General features: G+C 43.9%; 2 protein-coding genes across 7 annotated transcripts in view; one reads left to right on the top strand and one right to left on the bottom strand.

The window, feature by feature from the left end:
• srfb (serum response factor b) overlaps nucleotides 1–4,806 on the top strand; it is a 21,290-nt gene extending 16,484 nt beyond the window's left edge. For 2 of the 5 annotated variants that reach the window (XM_075475995.1, XM_075475970.1), the window contains exons 4-8: nucleotides 833–997; nucleotides 1,275–1,385; nucleotides 1,777–1,974; nucleotides 2,105–2,181; nucleotides 2,760–4,806. In XM_075475995.1, the coding sequence (XP_075332110.1) occupies nucleotides 833–997; nucleotides 1,275–1,385; nucleotides 1,777–1,974; nucleotides 2,105–2,181; nucleotides 2,760–2,855 (647 nt within the window). In that variant the 3' untranslated portion in view covers nucleotides 2,856–4,806. Of the gene's footprint in view, nucleotides 1–832; nucleotides 998–1,274; nucleotides 1,386–1,776; nucleotides 1,975–2,104; nucleotides 2,207–2,759 lie in introns of all 5 variants that reach the window. The other 3 variants (XM_075475978.1, XM_075475987.1, XM_075476004.1) reach the window with 3 other exon arrangements.
• fhip2a (FHF complex subunit HOOK interacting protein 2) lies at nucleotides 2,407–15,290 on the bottom strand. Of its 2 annotated transcripts, none has more exons than XM_075475951.1 (18): nucleotides 15,146–15,290; nucleotides 14,106–14,184; nucleotides 12,210–12,379; nucleotides 12,014–12,118; nucleotides 11,788–11,910; nucleotides 11,473–11,697; nucleotides 11,168–11,364; nucleotides 10,905–11,019; nucleotides 10,711–10,787; nucleotides 10,383–10,575; nucleotides 9,836–9,999; nucleotides 9,058–9,204; nucleotides 8,892–8,982; nucleotides 8,670–8,813; nucleotides 7,835–7,975; nucleotides 7,543–7,646; nucleotides 7,316–7,468; nucleotides 2,407–7,148 (listed from the first exon to the last, which is right to left on the bottom strand). In XM_075475951.1, exons 1-17 carry the CDS (start codon nucleotides 15,188–15,190, stop codon nucleotides 7,357–7,359), a joined length of 2,232 nt encoding a protein of 743 aa, XP_075332066.1. In that variant the 5' UTR covers nucleotides 15,191–15,290; the 3' UTR covers nucleotides 2,407–7,148; nucleotides 7,316–7,356. The 2 variants fall into 2 exon arrangements, with proteins under 2 accessions (XP_075332066.1, XP_075332074.1); XM_075475959.1 differs by having other exon boundaries at nucleotides 2,407–2,868.

The raw sequence follows: 15,290 nt of genomic DNA, 5'->3' as shown, positions 1-15,290 counted from the left end.
ATACTTGTTGTGATTCTTCCACTTGCATGCTACCTTCCATAATTAAGGCCTCTAATTAAAACAAAAAAACAAACTCACTGGTTCAGAGAATTGGCTACAGCAATCATTGTAAAATGGTCAGGCAGCATCATCTGCTGGCGGTTGGAGATGTGGACGGGCCTTTATTCTTGTTACTTTGCTTGACAACAGAAAAAAAATTATACCCAAAAACAACTTTAATAATAATTTTCTGCACTGAAATAAAGATGTGAACACAGGAAAAAGACGAGCAAAAGATGTCAACTGTAACTCTTAAAAGGATTTTCTTATTGTTGTGGGGATATTGCCATCAAAGACAGATTAACCCAGAACTCGGCGTCTCAGATGGCAGGATTGCACGATGACTCTTGTGTTTACTAATGCAGCCAACTGCACAGCATTTGGCAAGCTTTGTAGCTGAGACATTTCTGGGTTTTATTAGCAGACGGATTTGCAGAAGCAACTCTTATGTGGAAACTGCTGATCAGAGGGTTGGTCTGTGATGTGTGGATCCGATGTCCCAACCTGCTGCAAACGTGCACCGCTCTTTCAGAGATCACACTTCATAATCTGTGGAGAAAAATAAAAACGCAGGATATTTTTTTTTCTCATATTTGGTAAATCTCTTGGCACCCTGAGGACTCATAATTGCGTTTAAAATCAATGATAAGGTGGATTTTGCACATAACCCTTTTAATTTAATAGTGCTTTTTCTAATTTTGATATCTTTTCGCACTTAATCTGACCCGTGTGTGTGTGTGTGTGTGTGTGTGTGTGTGTGTGTTTGCGTGTGTGTGGATGCGTGCCCCTGCAGCAGGCACTTCTCTTCCCCCTGGCACCCCCACCATTCCTCTGAGCCAGCTGCAGCAGCACTCCCTGGCCCTTCAGGGGCATCATGGTCAGACCTTGGCCACCGCCTCACAGCCACAGCAGGGACAGCAGGCTGTCTTCCGCTTCCCTGCTGCTGTCTCCCTCACAGGTGATCTGCTCTGCATGCTGCTACGACTCTGCCTGCCTTTACTAATCAGTCATATCTTCACAAAGCTGCTGCTTTACTCAGACCGATAATGATGCACCTAATGCTAGATTTACTAATGTATCTTGCATGACGACTTCTACAGCAAGCAGTGCTACCATATGCTACCCTCTCTGCTACACCACCCCCCCGCCATAATAGTGCTGCAGCTGACGTTGTTCCATTGGTGATGTGTATGATGACTTACTGCAGTGGCTTCATGCCCTCTGTGTGTCTCCAGGAGCAGGGGTTCCACAGCAGCTCCAGGCTATCCAGGTCCATCCTAACACGCAGTCCACCTCCAACAGCGACAGCAGCCCGGAGATCTCCCACACCTCCACAAACTCCACCTGTAGGTCACATTCTTTCTAAAAAGAGACTCCACAGGCCATATTTTAAGTTTACTTAACACTTATTGTAATGAGAGTTTGTTGAAATGCCACATGGTGGATGGACATTTTAACTACTGTGCCCAAAGCTCATACAATTTAAACACGATGCCTCAAAGCAAACAGACTTTCACATCGGAAAATGCAAATTTATATCATCGTGATAAGTAGAAGGAGGCACATGGTGTGAAAGCAACACACAAGAGGGCACAAGCATCAGTATGTAGAGGAGAAAGCAACCACACATTGAGCAAGTAAGAGATGGAGGCTAAAATGCAATACAAAGCGCCATCTGCTGGCAGAAATGTGTTCTCGCCTCTTGCCCTCAGTGTGATGTTGTTTGTCTCCCTCCAGCAACAGTAAGTCTCCCAGCAACCATCGTCACTTCATCAGTGCCAACATCTGTGACGGGTCACATGATGTACCCCAGCCCTCACACGGTGATGTACGCCTCCACGCCAACACTGACTGACGGAGGGCTGGCCGTGCTGAACGCCTTCTCCCAGGGAACATCGGCCATGCAGGTGTCCCATGCGCAAGGCCAAGACGCAGGTGAGACCCTGAAACGCCTTCTGACACCCGCTGATGACACATGTGGACTCTGTTGTGTTTTTTTAAAAAAAAAATTAAAAAAAAAAATGAATAGTTTGCAGAATGTCAACCATGTTGTTCCCTCTCCCAGGTACTGTCCCTCAGGTGTTCCTCACGGGACCTCCTGGCACGGTGCAGATCCCCGTCTCAGCAGTGCAGCTACACCCAGTACGGCAAGATCTGCATTTCACAAGTGAAACTCTCATATTCCCTCTGCAACCAGCATGCCACGTTGACTGCACTAATGCATCCTAACAGAGCACTGGCACACACAGGCCACAGAGTTGTCACCTGTTGCCGTTTTGTATGAGTGTGGTTGGTCAGCTGGTCTCTTGTTACATGTAGTAAAACACACGTGCAGTAGAGCTAATAAAGCACCACAGTAGCAGTGCATGGAAACCAGAGATTTGCATTTATTTTCAAATGTACAAGGATTTTAACTACAGTGGTGGAACCCTTATGAGCCAAGTTATATTTGGTGTGATTTATTTAAAAAAAAAATTAATTTACTTTTTTAAACCAGCCAATTAGTTCCTTCTAGATAAAGCTCCACCGTACCGAATATTATTACAAAGCAAACAAGCTAAATATTAAAGAAAACATAAGCATGGTTGCATTACAGCGCTCCATGATTAATAGCAGGCGGTGCCGCAGGATCGCCATCTGTGCTGGCTGTTGTGTGATGTGGTGACTTGTGATTGGCCGCCCGGTGCGTCTTCTCCTGACATGGCTGTGTTTGGCTCCAGATGGTGATTGGTCAACAGTCGAGCGGCAGCAGCAGTAACCTGACGGAGCTCCAGGTGGTCAACCTGGATGCAGCACAGAACTCGAAGGGTGACTGACAGACGGCTGGAGCTGTTTAACACGACAGACCCAGGGACACACACACACACACACACAGAGACAAACACACACACACCTCTATTTATTGATGCCTTCCTACAAAGTTTAACATCACTCTTCTGAATGTGATTTTTAAGAACACACACGTATACACACACAATCAAGGGCATATGTGTGGCAGTTCCTTATACAGTATAAAGTATGTTTTTGATCATATATATATTTATATATATATATATGCATGCATAGGAGATATCACAATATTGATCATTGGAGCCTATTTTCTATGCTGTCGGATGGTGTTTTTTGTGTGAGTTTTTTTTTTTTTTTCTCTCTTCTTTTTTGGGAAACGTTTAATTACACACGCACACTACAAGGTGCCACAGCTTCACACCAGCCAAAGAGACATTTGTATGTCTGAATGTTCCAGTGTGAGCAGTTTGCGCACAAGCAAGTGTCTGTGTACGCATATCTGGGGTTTGTAGATGGGGCCGAGAGAGAGGCTTAGAGACTTTGGAAGGAGGGGGACCCAAACCAACAAAAAAATAAAAAAAATAATAAAACAGAAGGAAAGAAGACAAAACGTTTGGAAATGTAAATAATTTTTAAAAAGAAATTGATAACTTGTATTTTTAGCCAGGTTTAGTTCGCGCGACCGCATGTAGGTTTTTTTTTCTTGTTTTTTTTGTACGTAGTGGTTTTGTATGTACATGACAATGATTTGCATAAAAGAAACTGAATTATTTACATGTATGTGTAAATTAATTGAATATACCTTCTTATATTGATATACTGTCACACTGTCTGAGAGTTTTCACTGCAAGATGGAGAAAGGGCGCTCGACTCTTTATTTTTTTTGATTGTAACATTTGCAGGACTTCCAAGTCCGCGAAGCTGGGCCACGAAACGTACACACGTACGAGCGTTTAGGATTTACTGCTGTTTTATATTCTGCACGAAAGGGAAGGTTTCGGTTCAGCAGCAGATGGCACGATCCCTGGAATCAGTTCTGCGTGCGACACATCCTGGTGGAGCGCAGATCTGACACCTTCAGTTGTTAAAACTATGACGATGTGACGGCAATCGTGATCATCGTGCCATCAATATTTACTTCAGTGTTCACGGACAGAAATATGAGTACAGCCAAAATTGTCAGCTGATATTTGACCCGAGAGCCTCGACGAGGTTTTTGCTGAATAATTTTAAAACTAAACCTCACAATTGCAGCAACAAGAGGCTGTAAAGAGTTCAACCTCACGTTGAAGCACTTTTTGTTTTTCCAAGATCAGTTTCTGTGAGAACCGTAATGAACGAGGATCACATCAGATGCTTTAAAATGTTTGCAGCTCCTTCTAGAAGAGCTGTAAGACCCTGACTGACTGCAGTTTCACTATGTACCTTTTGCAGTCATTAAGAATGAGTTATTACACTGAGAGCCTCCTTTCTGCACCGTAGTGCCTCTTATCCATAGCTGATTTCTAAAGCACTGCAAGGCAACCGAGATGTAGGATTTACTTATTTCCAGAGCAGCTCACATGGCTTCGGACCTGTCACACGATCCTCTGCTGTTCCCCGAGAGTGAGATATTTGACTCATTTCTCCAGAATTAGCTGGATGACTGAGCATGGCAGGCTCGAGGCCAAAGAGAATCTGACGGAGGATAAAGTTCCCATGCCGACAGGCGTTCAGTTATTCACTGCCAAGAGAGGTCAGTTTCACGCTCTGCGTCCTCTGGTCTGCTCATGTTGTCACGTCATCCTATTAGCAGAGGACAAAAAAAATGACACGTTACAGGCATCCAGTTCTCTGGTGGTTCTTCAGAAATGTTTATTTTTTGAAAGATTATTGAGAAGAATTTGTGGCTTTCACCTTGTAATTGAAAGAACTGGTTATTTTGTGAATTTTTGTTTTATTGTACAGACATTTTGTAATAAAACAAGATGAAACAAACTGTTTGAAAGAATGACCACATCTCCTGCTGAGGAATGCCTTTTTTTGTCTTTTTTATTTTATCGGAAGTGAGATGTTAAACGAAGCCTTACTGTGCTGAATGAAAACTACTAAAGGTGTAGAACAGCAGCAACGAAGACGGCTGCTGAGGAATAAACGAACCGACGCCTCTGCAGAGACGGCGGTGAGCCTTAACTTAATGTTCCAATAACGCATTGCACAAATCACACAAACTGGCCATGAGAGAGATATGAGATGAAGAGAGAGCTTGATCTAAGATGACATGAAGTTGTTTTGTTTTTTTAAAACTGTACTGACTCCTGTACATCTTTATAAACCAAACAAAAGCCTACGCAATATTAGAGAAGCGTAAGAACACGATTTACTGGTGGCGCAGAGACCCCTCGCACATCCACAGTGTTTAATAAGGCATCTTCTCTCCCTGCCAAAGTGCTGACAGCTCACTGAGCTTCGCTGTCTGGACTGCCTTTTCTTTTTTTTTTGTTTCTCCTCCTCTCTTTCAACAATTAAAAATAATATATAAGCATGCATTTACACCAGGTATGATATATCTATTGCTACTGTACACATACAATATACAACTGTACAGGACAAGTTGGAAAGATAGTTGATAAAAAATGTGCATGATTGACAGTTTTAAAAAAAGTTTCCCTAAAATAGAATATTACTCCTGGGACGTCCAAGACTTTTTTTTCTTTTGGTTCATGGGAAAAAAAAAAAAAGACATTACAAACACGAATGAAGACCATGTGCAAATCTGATTCCATGCAAGTAGTTGCATAATGTAGCTGAGGTGCCAGAGTGATGGGTTGGAGGTGGGACCGAGAGAAAGAACAAGGCTGAACACCAGAAAACTCAGATCAGTGAATAACTGTCCAGCCTCCAAAGCAATTAAAAGGCCATACACGCTAATCTCAATGCCAGTTAACACCTACCAAAAACAACCGAAGCATTCATACGGGGAACATCACACGAGAACCAAAGTTATATCAAGCTGCATCTTGATAATCACACACGAGAGGTCAGACAGGTCTGCAAATTCAGACGCCACTTCAGAGATAACGGGGCAGGCAACACACGACCTGTTCTGACCTGCAAAGCAAAGCACCAAACATTTCCTCGTCACTCGAGATCGGGATGAAAAAGTAATACTGCAAGTAAACGCGACACCTCACTGGAAATCACGACAACCTACGGAGGAGCTCGGAACGCACCGGTTTCCCAACTGAGACCCTGGAGCTGTTCCAGGGTTTGGAGATGAATAATATTTGGAAAAATAGATTTCTTTTTCAATCTTCTCTCTTAATCATCGCTGTTCTTTTGGATTATTGAAAAAAAAAAAAAAAGACCAGAGACACTAGAATCACATACTTAATGTACAAAACACACTGGTTACTACGATCAAGACGTTGGTTCAAACATAACTGACAACACTGGTGTGTGGGGAGAAAAAGCAACACTGAGTCTGCACAATGACATTCCAGAGCCTAAACTAAAGTGGAATAAGAAATCAAATCAAATTCCAGGTCTCTTTCCACAAATGACCTCACATTTCCTCAATCTGAAGGTTGAATGTACATTGTAATGTATGTCGTAACAAGTGCAATGCAAAGAGGTTCCTGTGCAAACTGGCATCATTTGCAAATTCACCATTGAACTAAATGTGATGGATGGTGAAATCTTTGGGCGATGGGGGTTAAAGATGACCTTTGAGAGAAACTTAAAGACAAAAGCAAGTTAAAACAAAGTAAATAGCATCTGTTCAGTCATTTAACTGACTGTTGAGTTTCGTCTGCTCTTAATACAACATGAGCTAAAAAGGCAACCTGAAACGGAAAAATAAATAAGATGACTTGGCTTTTAAAATGAGCGCAGTATCATAAATACTACCCTTCATGATGTATGCAACTACTGGTACATATAGGGTTTGGGGGTATTCCTCCACTGCCTCTTGTCCTCAAACAGACAACATAGGGGGGGGGGGGGGGTTCAGATAAAAATGTCTCAAAAGGAAACCATTTGCTGTAACTGAAAGGTGTGCTTCCACACTAAGGCAATGACATTCACAAAACAGGTGGTAATGGGACAGAAAATAAATACACAAACATATTCTCTCCTTGATATCATAAATTACAGGGCTGTCATCTTTTGGCTGGTGAAAGAGAAAGATGGGAGGGGGCAGTGAGAGAAACTGCAGAGGCTGAAAAGAGTCCAGTGAACATCTCTCTGCACCTGGACCTCGGTCCTCCTCCTCTGACTCCTCTGCTGGCTGGGCAGTGCGTCTGTGCTCTGACCGGCTCAAAGACTTTTCGTGGTGGAGCCTGGGAGGTCAGAGGAAGGGGAATGATGAAACCCGGCCGTGTGGGCTTTAACAGTCTTGCAGGGGAGACCGGTTAGTGGTAATGTTTTGCCGACCCCGTGCCACCGGTATGGCAAACCCCCCCCCCCCCACCACCACCACCACCACCACGGCCCAGTTCAACCCGACCTGCCTGCCTGGCCGCGGCAGATGGAAGAACAGCAGGATGATTAGGGCGAGGACGAGGCAGCTGCGTGATATTTGACGAAGGCGATGGCTGCCAGCTCTTTGCAGAACTCCTCCAGCACGATCACCCCCTCCAGCAGAGTCATGTGGTCGATACTGCCAGGGCAGACGGAGAGGTGAGTGCATTTCAAAAAAACAACTAGGAGTAAAAGCCGAGTACAAATACGTACGTGATGCCCTCTGGCTCCAGGCCCAATAATCTCTTCCTCACGAGCAGCAGTTTGGGTGTGAAGTCTGGAATGCGATGAATCCTCAGCATGAGATCTCCAACCACCTAAAACACACACACACACACACACACACACACACAATAACCCATACTAGTATAAAATGCAGCCATTACAATAGATGTGTGCTTTCACACCGGTCAGTCGGCAGTCACTGAGTCAACAGGCGGAACACGAGTAATGTGGCCTCTCCTATAAAGTTGCCAACCACCTCAACAACAGAAAGGAGTCTTACCCTGACGATGACCGAGAACAGAGACCTGCAGCCGGGGGCCAGGTTGATATAAGGGTCCAGCAAGTATTCGTGTAGGTGTGGGTGTGGTAACAAAGACAGCTTGGACAGCACGGCGGTCACCTGCAGGTTCACATCGTAGGGCTGAGGACAGAAAGAGGAAAGGGAAATGGACTGATGGTTGGTCAAACCACATGACCCGAGTGTAATTTAACAACAGCCTCATCAACTGACTATTGTTGATGAAAGCTGAGGATTACAATGAGAAACCCACACGTTGCTACAGGAGTGCATTTCACCTCTGAATCACCATTATTCATCTTCACAATTCCCATTTTACAAACCATGTCAAATGAGATTCAGAGCTTCAGCCCACTTCATTTATTCATTTGTCCATTTATTTATTTATTTCAAAGAAAAAGATTGTTTTTTTGCACCAACAGCAACGCGCGTGCAATTTATATACCTGCCACAAAGTGGGAACGGCAGCATCTGGACTCTCTTTCAGTGAGAAATAACTTTCAGATGTATGTCATTTTGTTTGAGGAAAAAAAAAAAAAAAAAAAAAAAAAAAGCCAATTCTAGTGACTGATTTGCATGCAGAAAGCTCAATTTAATCACTGGAATCTGACTGTATATGTGCTGCTAGGTTAACAAAAATGTATCTTGGGACTTATCTCACTAAATCTTTCCCATGAAGCATTTAAGCAGTTCAATCTAGATTCAAGTGGCGCTCCATTAACAGCAGGCTGTCTGTGTTTACTCTTCGGATTTAATCAGAGCCAGAGTCAGATGTTGATTAAAGTCAACATCTGACCGTAGGGTCGATCAAACTCACCTGATCGAGGATGCGACCCATCCTGTCAAAGAGAACCTTGAGGAAGTGACCCTCGAAGAACGGCATGTCCAGGTTGCACTTCTCTAAAGGCTTTGGGTTTCCCCTCCAGTCCCACCGCTGGCAGACCCCACAGTAGTCCCTGAACTGAGGACAGTGAAGGCAGAAACAATAAGACGCCGCGGTCGCTCTGTTCATAAGGAAAACAACAACACAAGAGCTCACCTGTCTGTGTGCATCTCTGAGGTAGGTGTCGTAGCCCGTGCCTTCGACATGATTCGATGACTTGGCGTCATCGGGCACCAAACACAGGAAACTACAGAAAGCACAGATTCGGAGTTAGAACTTGGGCTGTGCTACGCCACACGTGCCATGAACAGACTGTGCCGACCTGTTGACAATCTTGTGGACCTCCGTCTTCCCGTCCAACCTGGAGTGATCGGGACTCTGCGGCGGGGAGGAGCTGAGCCAATCGGAGCTCGGCAGCCTTCTGTCGGGTGAGAGGTCATCGCCAAAGAGTGGATCCTCCTCAAGGTCTCTGCAGAAAGAGCGCACGTGTTCTGGTTATGTGCCGTGTTATTTGAGAGCACGACTCTGTTCTTTACGGTTTAAGATCAGGAGCATCTCCCCAATTCAGCATCTTTTAACTAGTTTAAATGTCAAAAAAGTCGGTGAGCAGTTAACATTTCATGGACCTTTGACTCTCCTTAGATGGCATCTCTGTTAGCAGGAAGACAAACAGTCCTGTCCACTGTGTTTAAATAGAATATTTCTTGAAATGTGTTTTGTATATATTTAGATTCAAATCAGCTTGAAAGAATGAGTAGTAGCATGAATTTGTATGGCGAGAGGATTGGTGTCCTAATTGGGATTTCCATTCAATGACATTCACCAAACACAGGAAACATGCAAATCAGTGCTCATTAGTTCACAACTTTGATTTACAGTAATACGTAGCCGAGTTCTACTGCCATGCTCCTACTTATTCGGGGCTCAGGAGAATGCCACCAATTAAAGGATGAAATCGGAAATTAAGCAAAAGAAGTGGCAGCACATCTAAAAATCACACATCTAGTTGATGCATTCATTTTATTTCCAGTTCGTGTGCGCGCAGAGAAAAGAATCCAGCAGGTTTGGGGGGGGGTCAAAGGTCAGAGGCAGGTCCTTACACAGCGTCATGGGGCTGGCCGTTCTCCAGAGGCTCCCGCTCCTCCTGCGGTTTGTTCTCCAGGTAGTTTCTCTCCTCGAGGTTGCGGAGCACCAAGCTGTGGAGGATGTGCTGGTTGGGCTTCTGGATCAGCTGCTCAAACAACCGCAGCGTCATGATGCTGATCTGGGGGGGGGAGGGATAAAAAGGAAGAAATAAGGCTCAGCTCGGGCGAGTGAAGAATTTACTCGCTGACAGAAAAAGAGGCAGCGGCTGTCTGAACATCAAAGAGATGATTGATCTATCTTTTGTGTGATGAAAGCGCATGCAGTGCCGTGTACTAATTCAATTCCTGCGCTTTGGATTAGTAATATTATTCACTGGAACGCCTTCAAAGACAGCCAACATTAAAAAAAAAAAATAAATACTGAACAAGAAATGAATAAGTATGCACTTTTATGTGACAGAGCATAACACAAAAAAAAGGCCTGAGAAAGTCTTTATTGTCAGATGGATTTGTGTAGAAGGTAGATAATTAGCAGACAGGGGACAGCTTGTGTGATAAGAACCTCGTCGGACAGGTGATCACAGTGCTCGATGAGCCTGTGCCTGAGTTGATTCTGAGCGACTGTAGCTGACGTCTCCGCCTCCTTCTCCTCTCCCAGTAGAAAGTAAACCATCTCCTGCAGCAGAGCTTCTGATGTCACCTGCCTTATGATCCTGTTCAACAGGGCCGTGGAGGTCAAGATTCCCACCTCTGACCTATATCAACCCACACACACACACACACACACACACACACACACACACAGATTTACTAAGAAGTCACGATTCACATGGCAGCACACTGACAAGACTGTGCTGGATGATTGACGGATGACTCAGGGCTGGACTTACGTCTGCATGAGTTGCGGCTCCATCACAGACACAAAGAATCTTTCTCTCACAGCTTTTGCCATCACTGCCGCCGCCGACTGGAAGACAGCGAAGAAAAACACAAGAATGACTTCTTTGAAAAGAACGTCCTTCATTCTGTCAACGCAGACAATATGACACATCAAAACACGGTGAGTCAGCGCTGGTTTGCGAACCTTCTGAGCCTCCTTGATGAGCTGGTCGCAGTAATCTAGCCACGACAGGAATGAGATGAGAGCCCTCTTCCCTGTGAAGACAGCAGCGTCCTCCTTCAGGTTGTACACATCGAGACTAAAAGAGGGAAAGAAACAAAGGTAGCGTTAGTCATTTCACAGAGTGTGCTATTTAAAGACAACCTGCTAAGCCTAATTAGGCTGGTGACACAACTGAAATGTGCGTACAAGGCGTTTTAGAACGGAAATATTACAGAGAAATTTACCCCCAGTTGACAGATTCTACTGTTTCAATGTCCAAAGGGTCCATGGACTGTGGCAGAGCTTTATAAAAGGAGACCAGCCGCTCAGTGAGCAGCTCACAGAGCTCCGTGTTTTCAGTCAAACACTTGGCAGCAGCAGGCTCCGGTAAACTGACCAGCAGCATCAGGCCCTCGCATGCCTTCACCACTATCCTGCCATCCTGGGTAGAGGAAACATTCGCATGACTTAGGACTACTTTAAAGAAAAAGACTTCACATATATAACTGAAAATAAATCCCACCAAATTCCACACAAGTGAATCACTTACAGGACTTTTTGTGAGGTTGAGCAGGGAGGTGACCAGATTGTAATTGTTGGTGTTATTGTTGTTACTGGCTGGACTAGAGGTGGAGGCAGCAGCTGCAGCCTGTGGCTCCTCATGGCGGCCGGCCTGTTCCCCTGCCTGAGACTGACCGGTGTCTGGAGCCAACACGCTCTCCTTCACCCCCTCTGTCACCACGGGACTCTTTGTTTCTGGTCTCTTCAACTTATTCTGCAAACAACATTGCAAATGTGCAAAAATTCCCCAAATTATATGCTTAATATCCTAATATACGCAACCTTAAGAATAATAGCAACCCACCTCAAGGAAGAAGTTGACAAGGTATGGGTCCTGCTTTAGTTTGGAACAGACTATGCAAAGGAACTGGATCTCCTCATTTTCTGTCGGCGCAGCCAGCACCTCGCCACACAGACGGATCAGTTTCTGACAGAGTCATGTCACAAACACAGGGAAAAAAAGTTACAAATAAGTTACTTAACCCATCAGTTAGCAGACCGTTCCAAATCCAGACTGCAGCCCTTCTCACCTGGACAGGTCTGTGGACGTTGATGTGTGGCAGAAGGGGCTGGCGAATGTGCGCGAGCAGCTTTGTATAGAAGGTCAGCACTTGCTGCTTCATCCCTGGAGGACACTGAAATCATAGGAACACAATGATTCACTTGTGAGTAATACATTTTCCTGGACTTGTAGTTTGTGTAGTTGCCAAAGCAGTGCGGCCTTACATCTGCCTTTCCCAAAGTGTAGAGAGTCTCTAGGATCTTGTGGTGGAGAAGATACTCCATGCAGGGTCCCGTCTCCCCGGATTCCCTTTCCGCTTCCTCCTGCGTCAGAATGTCCAGCATCTGTTCCAGGTGGGACGGGATGTTGGTGTCTGTGACTGGGGCTTTGTCATCTGACAAGAGGAGTGCACAAGAAAATAAGCGACTGTGTGCCAATAAGAAAAAAAACAGATGGGAAAAGGCCATACTCACACTATGTGACTGCTTCACTGTAAGTCCACATGTTCTGATCACACACAATTGTTGTCTTTTGATTCAGTTAGTTACAAACAAGCTTTTGGTAGTCTTGCCTAATTCAACTGGAGCTGTCAAATGTTCTCCAAGTGGCCTCACAGTAAAATCCCATTTTGTGAAGCACACCATCATGACATCACAATAAATGTGTTTAACAGCAGTCTGTTTAAACTGTGACATTCGCCATCAATCTGTTACAGTGATGACATTCAGTCATTTTTCTCAGACATGCCTGTGAAAGCGGCTGAAAGAGCCATGGTGTTCGATTATTGCGCAATATTAGAAAGTACATAAGGAGCAGTATACTACGTCAGCCCGTACAGCCCCGATTTTCACGCGACACGTAACCATAACGGTTCATATTAGCGTGCCAAACATTTCCTGTGGTTGTGTAATACATGGTGACAGTGGATGGAAGCAACTGAAAAATACCCCTTTACTCCATTTATTTCTTCAATATTTTGGCCTTGCTGTGCACGTTTGTCCATTAATGTGACCGCAGCAGTTCATACTTGGGATAATAGACGTTACTAGTACGACCAAGGAGATTTTCTGTCTCTGAAAAGCACCGTGAGGGCGATTCACACACGACACCGTTCAGTTGCCACCAGAATAAAGGAAAGCAGAGCATGTTTGCAGCAACTGTTCGACATAAAGCTTGTGCACTCTTCAAAGCAGTGCCTGAGTATGATCTTTTTATTACAAATTATTCACCAACAGGTTTGATAAGATTGAAATCAATCACCAGAATGTAGAAAATAAGCATTTCCGCTTCATTTGACAAAGCACCAGATTTACTTAAAAAGCCCAACTGTAGTTACAAAGGCTCAGTCACTACAAATGTATTTCTTAGCTATAAGAATTTATGGAACAGCCAGTAACGACATGTTCGTGAAAACAATTTTGGCTTCATAACACTTCAAGAAAAGTTCTGATATTCCTCGGCTGCTGTTGAGGAGCCATTTGTGAAAACTAGGAGCGCCGTTGCATAGAAGAGGTGCTTTAAAGTGCACAGACGCAAAGAAAACAGACTCCCTTGACCAATATCATTCGCTTCAAGAGAAAAACGTCGCCAATTCCAATTCTTTGCAAGTAAACAAGTTGAAAGCAGCCATTTTAAAAGTAGTAACATGTATTTGTTCTCTGTTAACAAACAAAATTTTCACAGACTTCACAATAGGAGGATGGACATGGAACACATAATAAGGGCACAAAAAAAACAGCCTTTAAAAGTTAATCACTTATATGTTTGTCCACCTCTGGTGAAAATTTCAGAAAAATCTGTCCATAACTTTCTGAGTAATGCTGCCAAGGGACGGACAAAACAAACCAACAACACTGCATTTGTGGAGGTATTCACTTGAGTGAATAGTACAACATTGTGTAAGACCGTGCAATGAATAAGACACATTTTTATTAAACTGCACCTCAACAGTAGGCCAGTGTTACTAGCGCACAAACCACCGGGAATGATTTAGAAGGCAATCTACACAACAATTTATTTGTGTGTGTGTGTGTGTGTGTGTGTGTGTGTGTGTGTGTGTGTGTGTGTACATATGTATATTTCACGAGAACAGGTATGACCTTATTTCAGACAGTTCTTACCAGAAGTTTCGATGTAATAATGTGTAATGGCCTTCCAGTGGTAGACAAAGTCCTCTTGCAAAGGCAGCGATGGAGCAAGCTGAAAAACAACATTTGAGAAGATGAGCGTGATATGTTTCTTCTCGTGAATTAGAGAGGCACAGCTTATTGTCATGCTTCAAAATAAAGTTCTACTATTCTATTCTAAGGTTGACTTCTCTGTGTCTTCTGGTTTATTCTTCGAGCTTTCAGTTACTTCCTCTCAGGTTTAGATGACTAATGTGAAATTGCAAGATACCTGTGCTCTTGGAGTAGTGACCAAAGTCAAAGCCTTGCTGTGGACAAAGGGTTTTCATGAAAAGGCTAGAACCCCTGTTCACACATGTGACGGATCTTAATCCATACACACACACAGATTATGTCACGGTATGTTGAACTGCGATCAGAACATTTCTTCAGGTAACCTGCTAATACCAATTTGTTAGAAACCCTGGGACGGGAGCAGTTTGAAAGCAGGTTCCAGGCAGGTTACTACTGCTTTGTAGCTAATTAGCTGGTTTGCAACCATGTAACATCCAGCTTTCAAACACTGCTGAGGAGGAAAGGTCACAGAATATCCCTTTAATTTCAGCGAAAGCGTTTTTACGCAACATCAAACAAGACTGCCCAATAATTTCGACACCACTCCTCATCATAGGACCCAGCTGTTTGAAAAGCGACAGCTAGCTAGGGTGTTAGCTTAGCTTCTTGAGGCTATTGTCAGTTAACTTTGCATCAAATATGCCAGGGGGTGCCTTGACAAAATAACTAGTTGCAATAATGGAAAGAGTTAGTTAGTATGACAAATGAACGAAAACACAAATACACCTACAGATTACTGTAACTAACAGGAAAAATGAAACTGACAACACAAACACAACATGCTAATATTAGGTCAAGCTAATTTGTTAGCTTGCCATTTAGCAACCTAATGCTGACGTTATGATATGAGGTGTCTGGGCAACAAAAGCCCCACATTTCAACCAAAATCATCGTTACAAAAAAAAGGTGAACAAACTCACCGCTTCCACTGCGTGCTGGAGAATGGACGTAAATTTGGAGAACATTTTGTTCTTCGACTGGACTAGTTTTTCCCGAGAAGACCTAGAGAATTCCTCTATCTTCTTCTTCCTGTTGTTACCGCCCCGCTCCAGATTGGAGGTTTCA

The sequence above is a fragment of the Odontesthes bonariensis genome, chromosome 2, assembly GCF_027942865.1.
Source record: "Odontesthes bonariensis isolate fOdoBon6 chromosome 2, fOdoBon6.hap1, whole genome shotgun sequence".
NCBI classification, from domain to species: Eukaryota; Metazoa; Chordata; class Actinopteri; order Atheriniformes; family Atherinopsidae; genus Odontesthes; species Odontesthes bonariensis.
Note: the sequence above shows the minus strand (reverse complement) of the source record. Positions and strands in the feature narration are given on the sequence as shown.

What these genes read in the sequence shown, in the direction of transcription:
- fhip2a (XM_075475951.1), bottom strand. Translation starts at nt 15,190, where the DNA reads ATGTTCTCCAAATTTACGTCCATTCTCCAGCACGCAGTGGAAGCG. An exon ending in TTATTACATCGAAACTTCTG is followed by an intron (nt 12,380 to 14,105) that starts GTAAGAACTGTC and finishes TCCTCTTGTCAG; the next exon opens with ATGACAAAGCCCCAGTCACA. An exon ending in CTGGAGCCAGAGGGCATCAC is followed by an intron (nt 7,469 to 7,542) that starts GTACGTATTTGT and finishes CTGCCCTGGCAG; the next exon opens with TATCGACCACATGACTCTGC.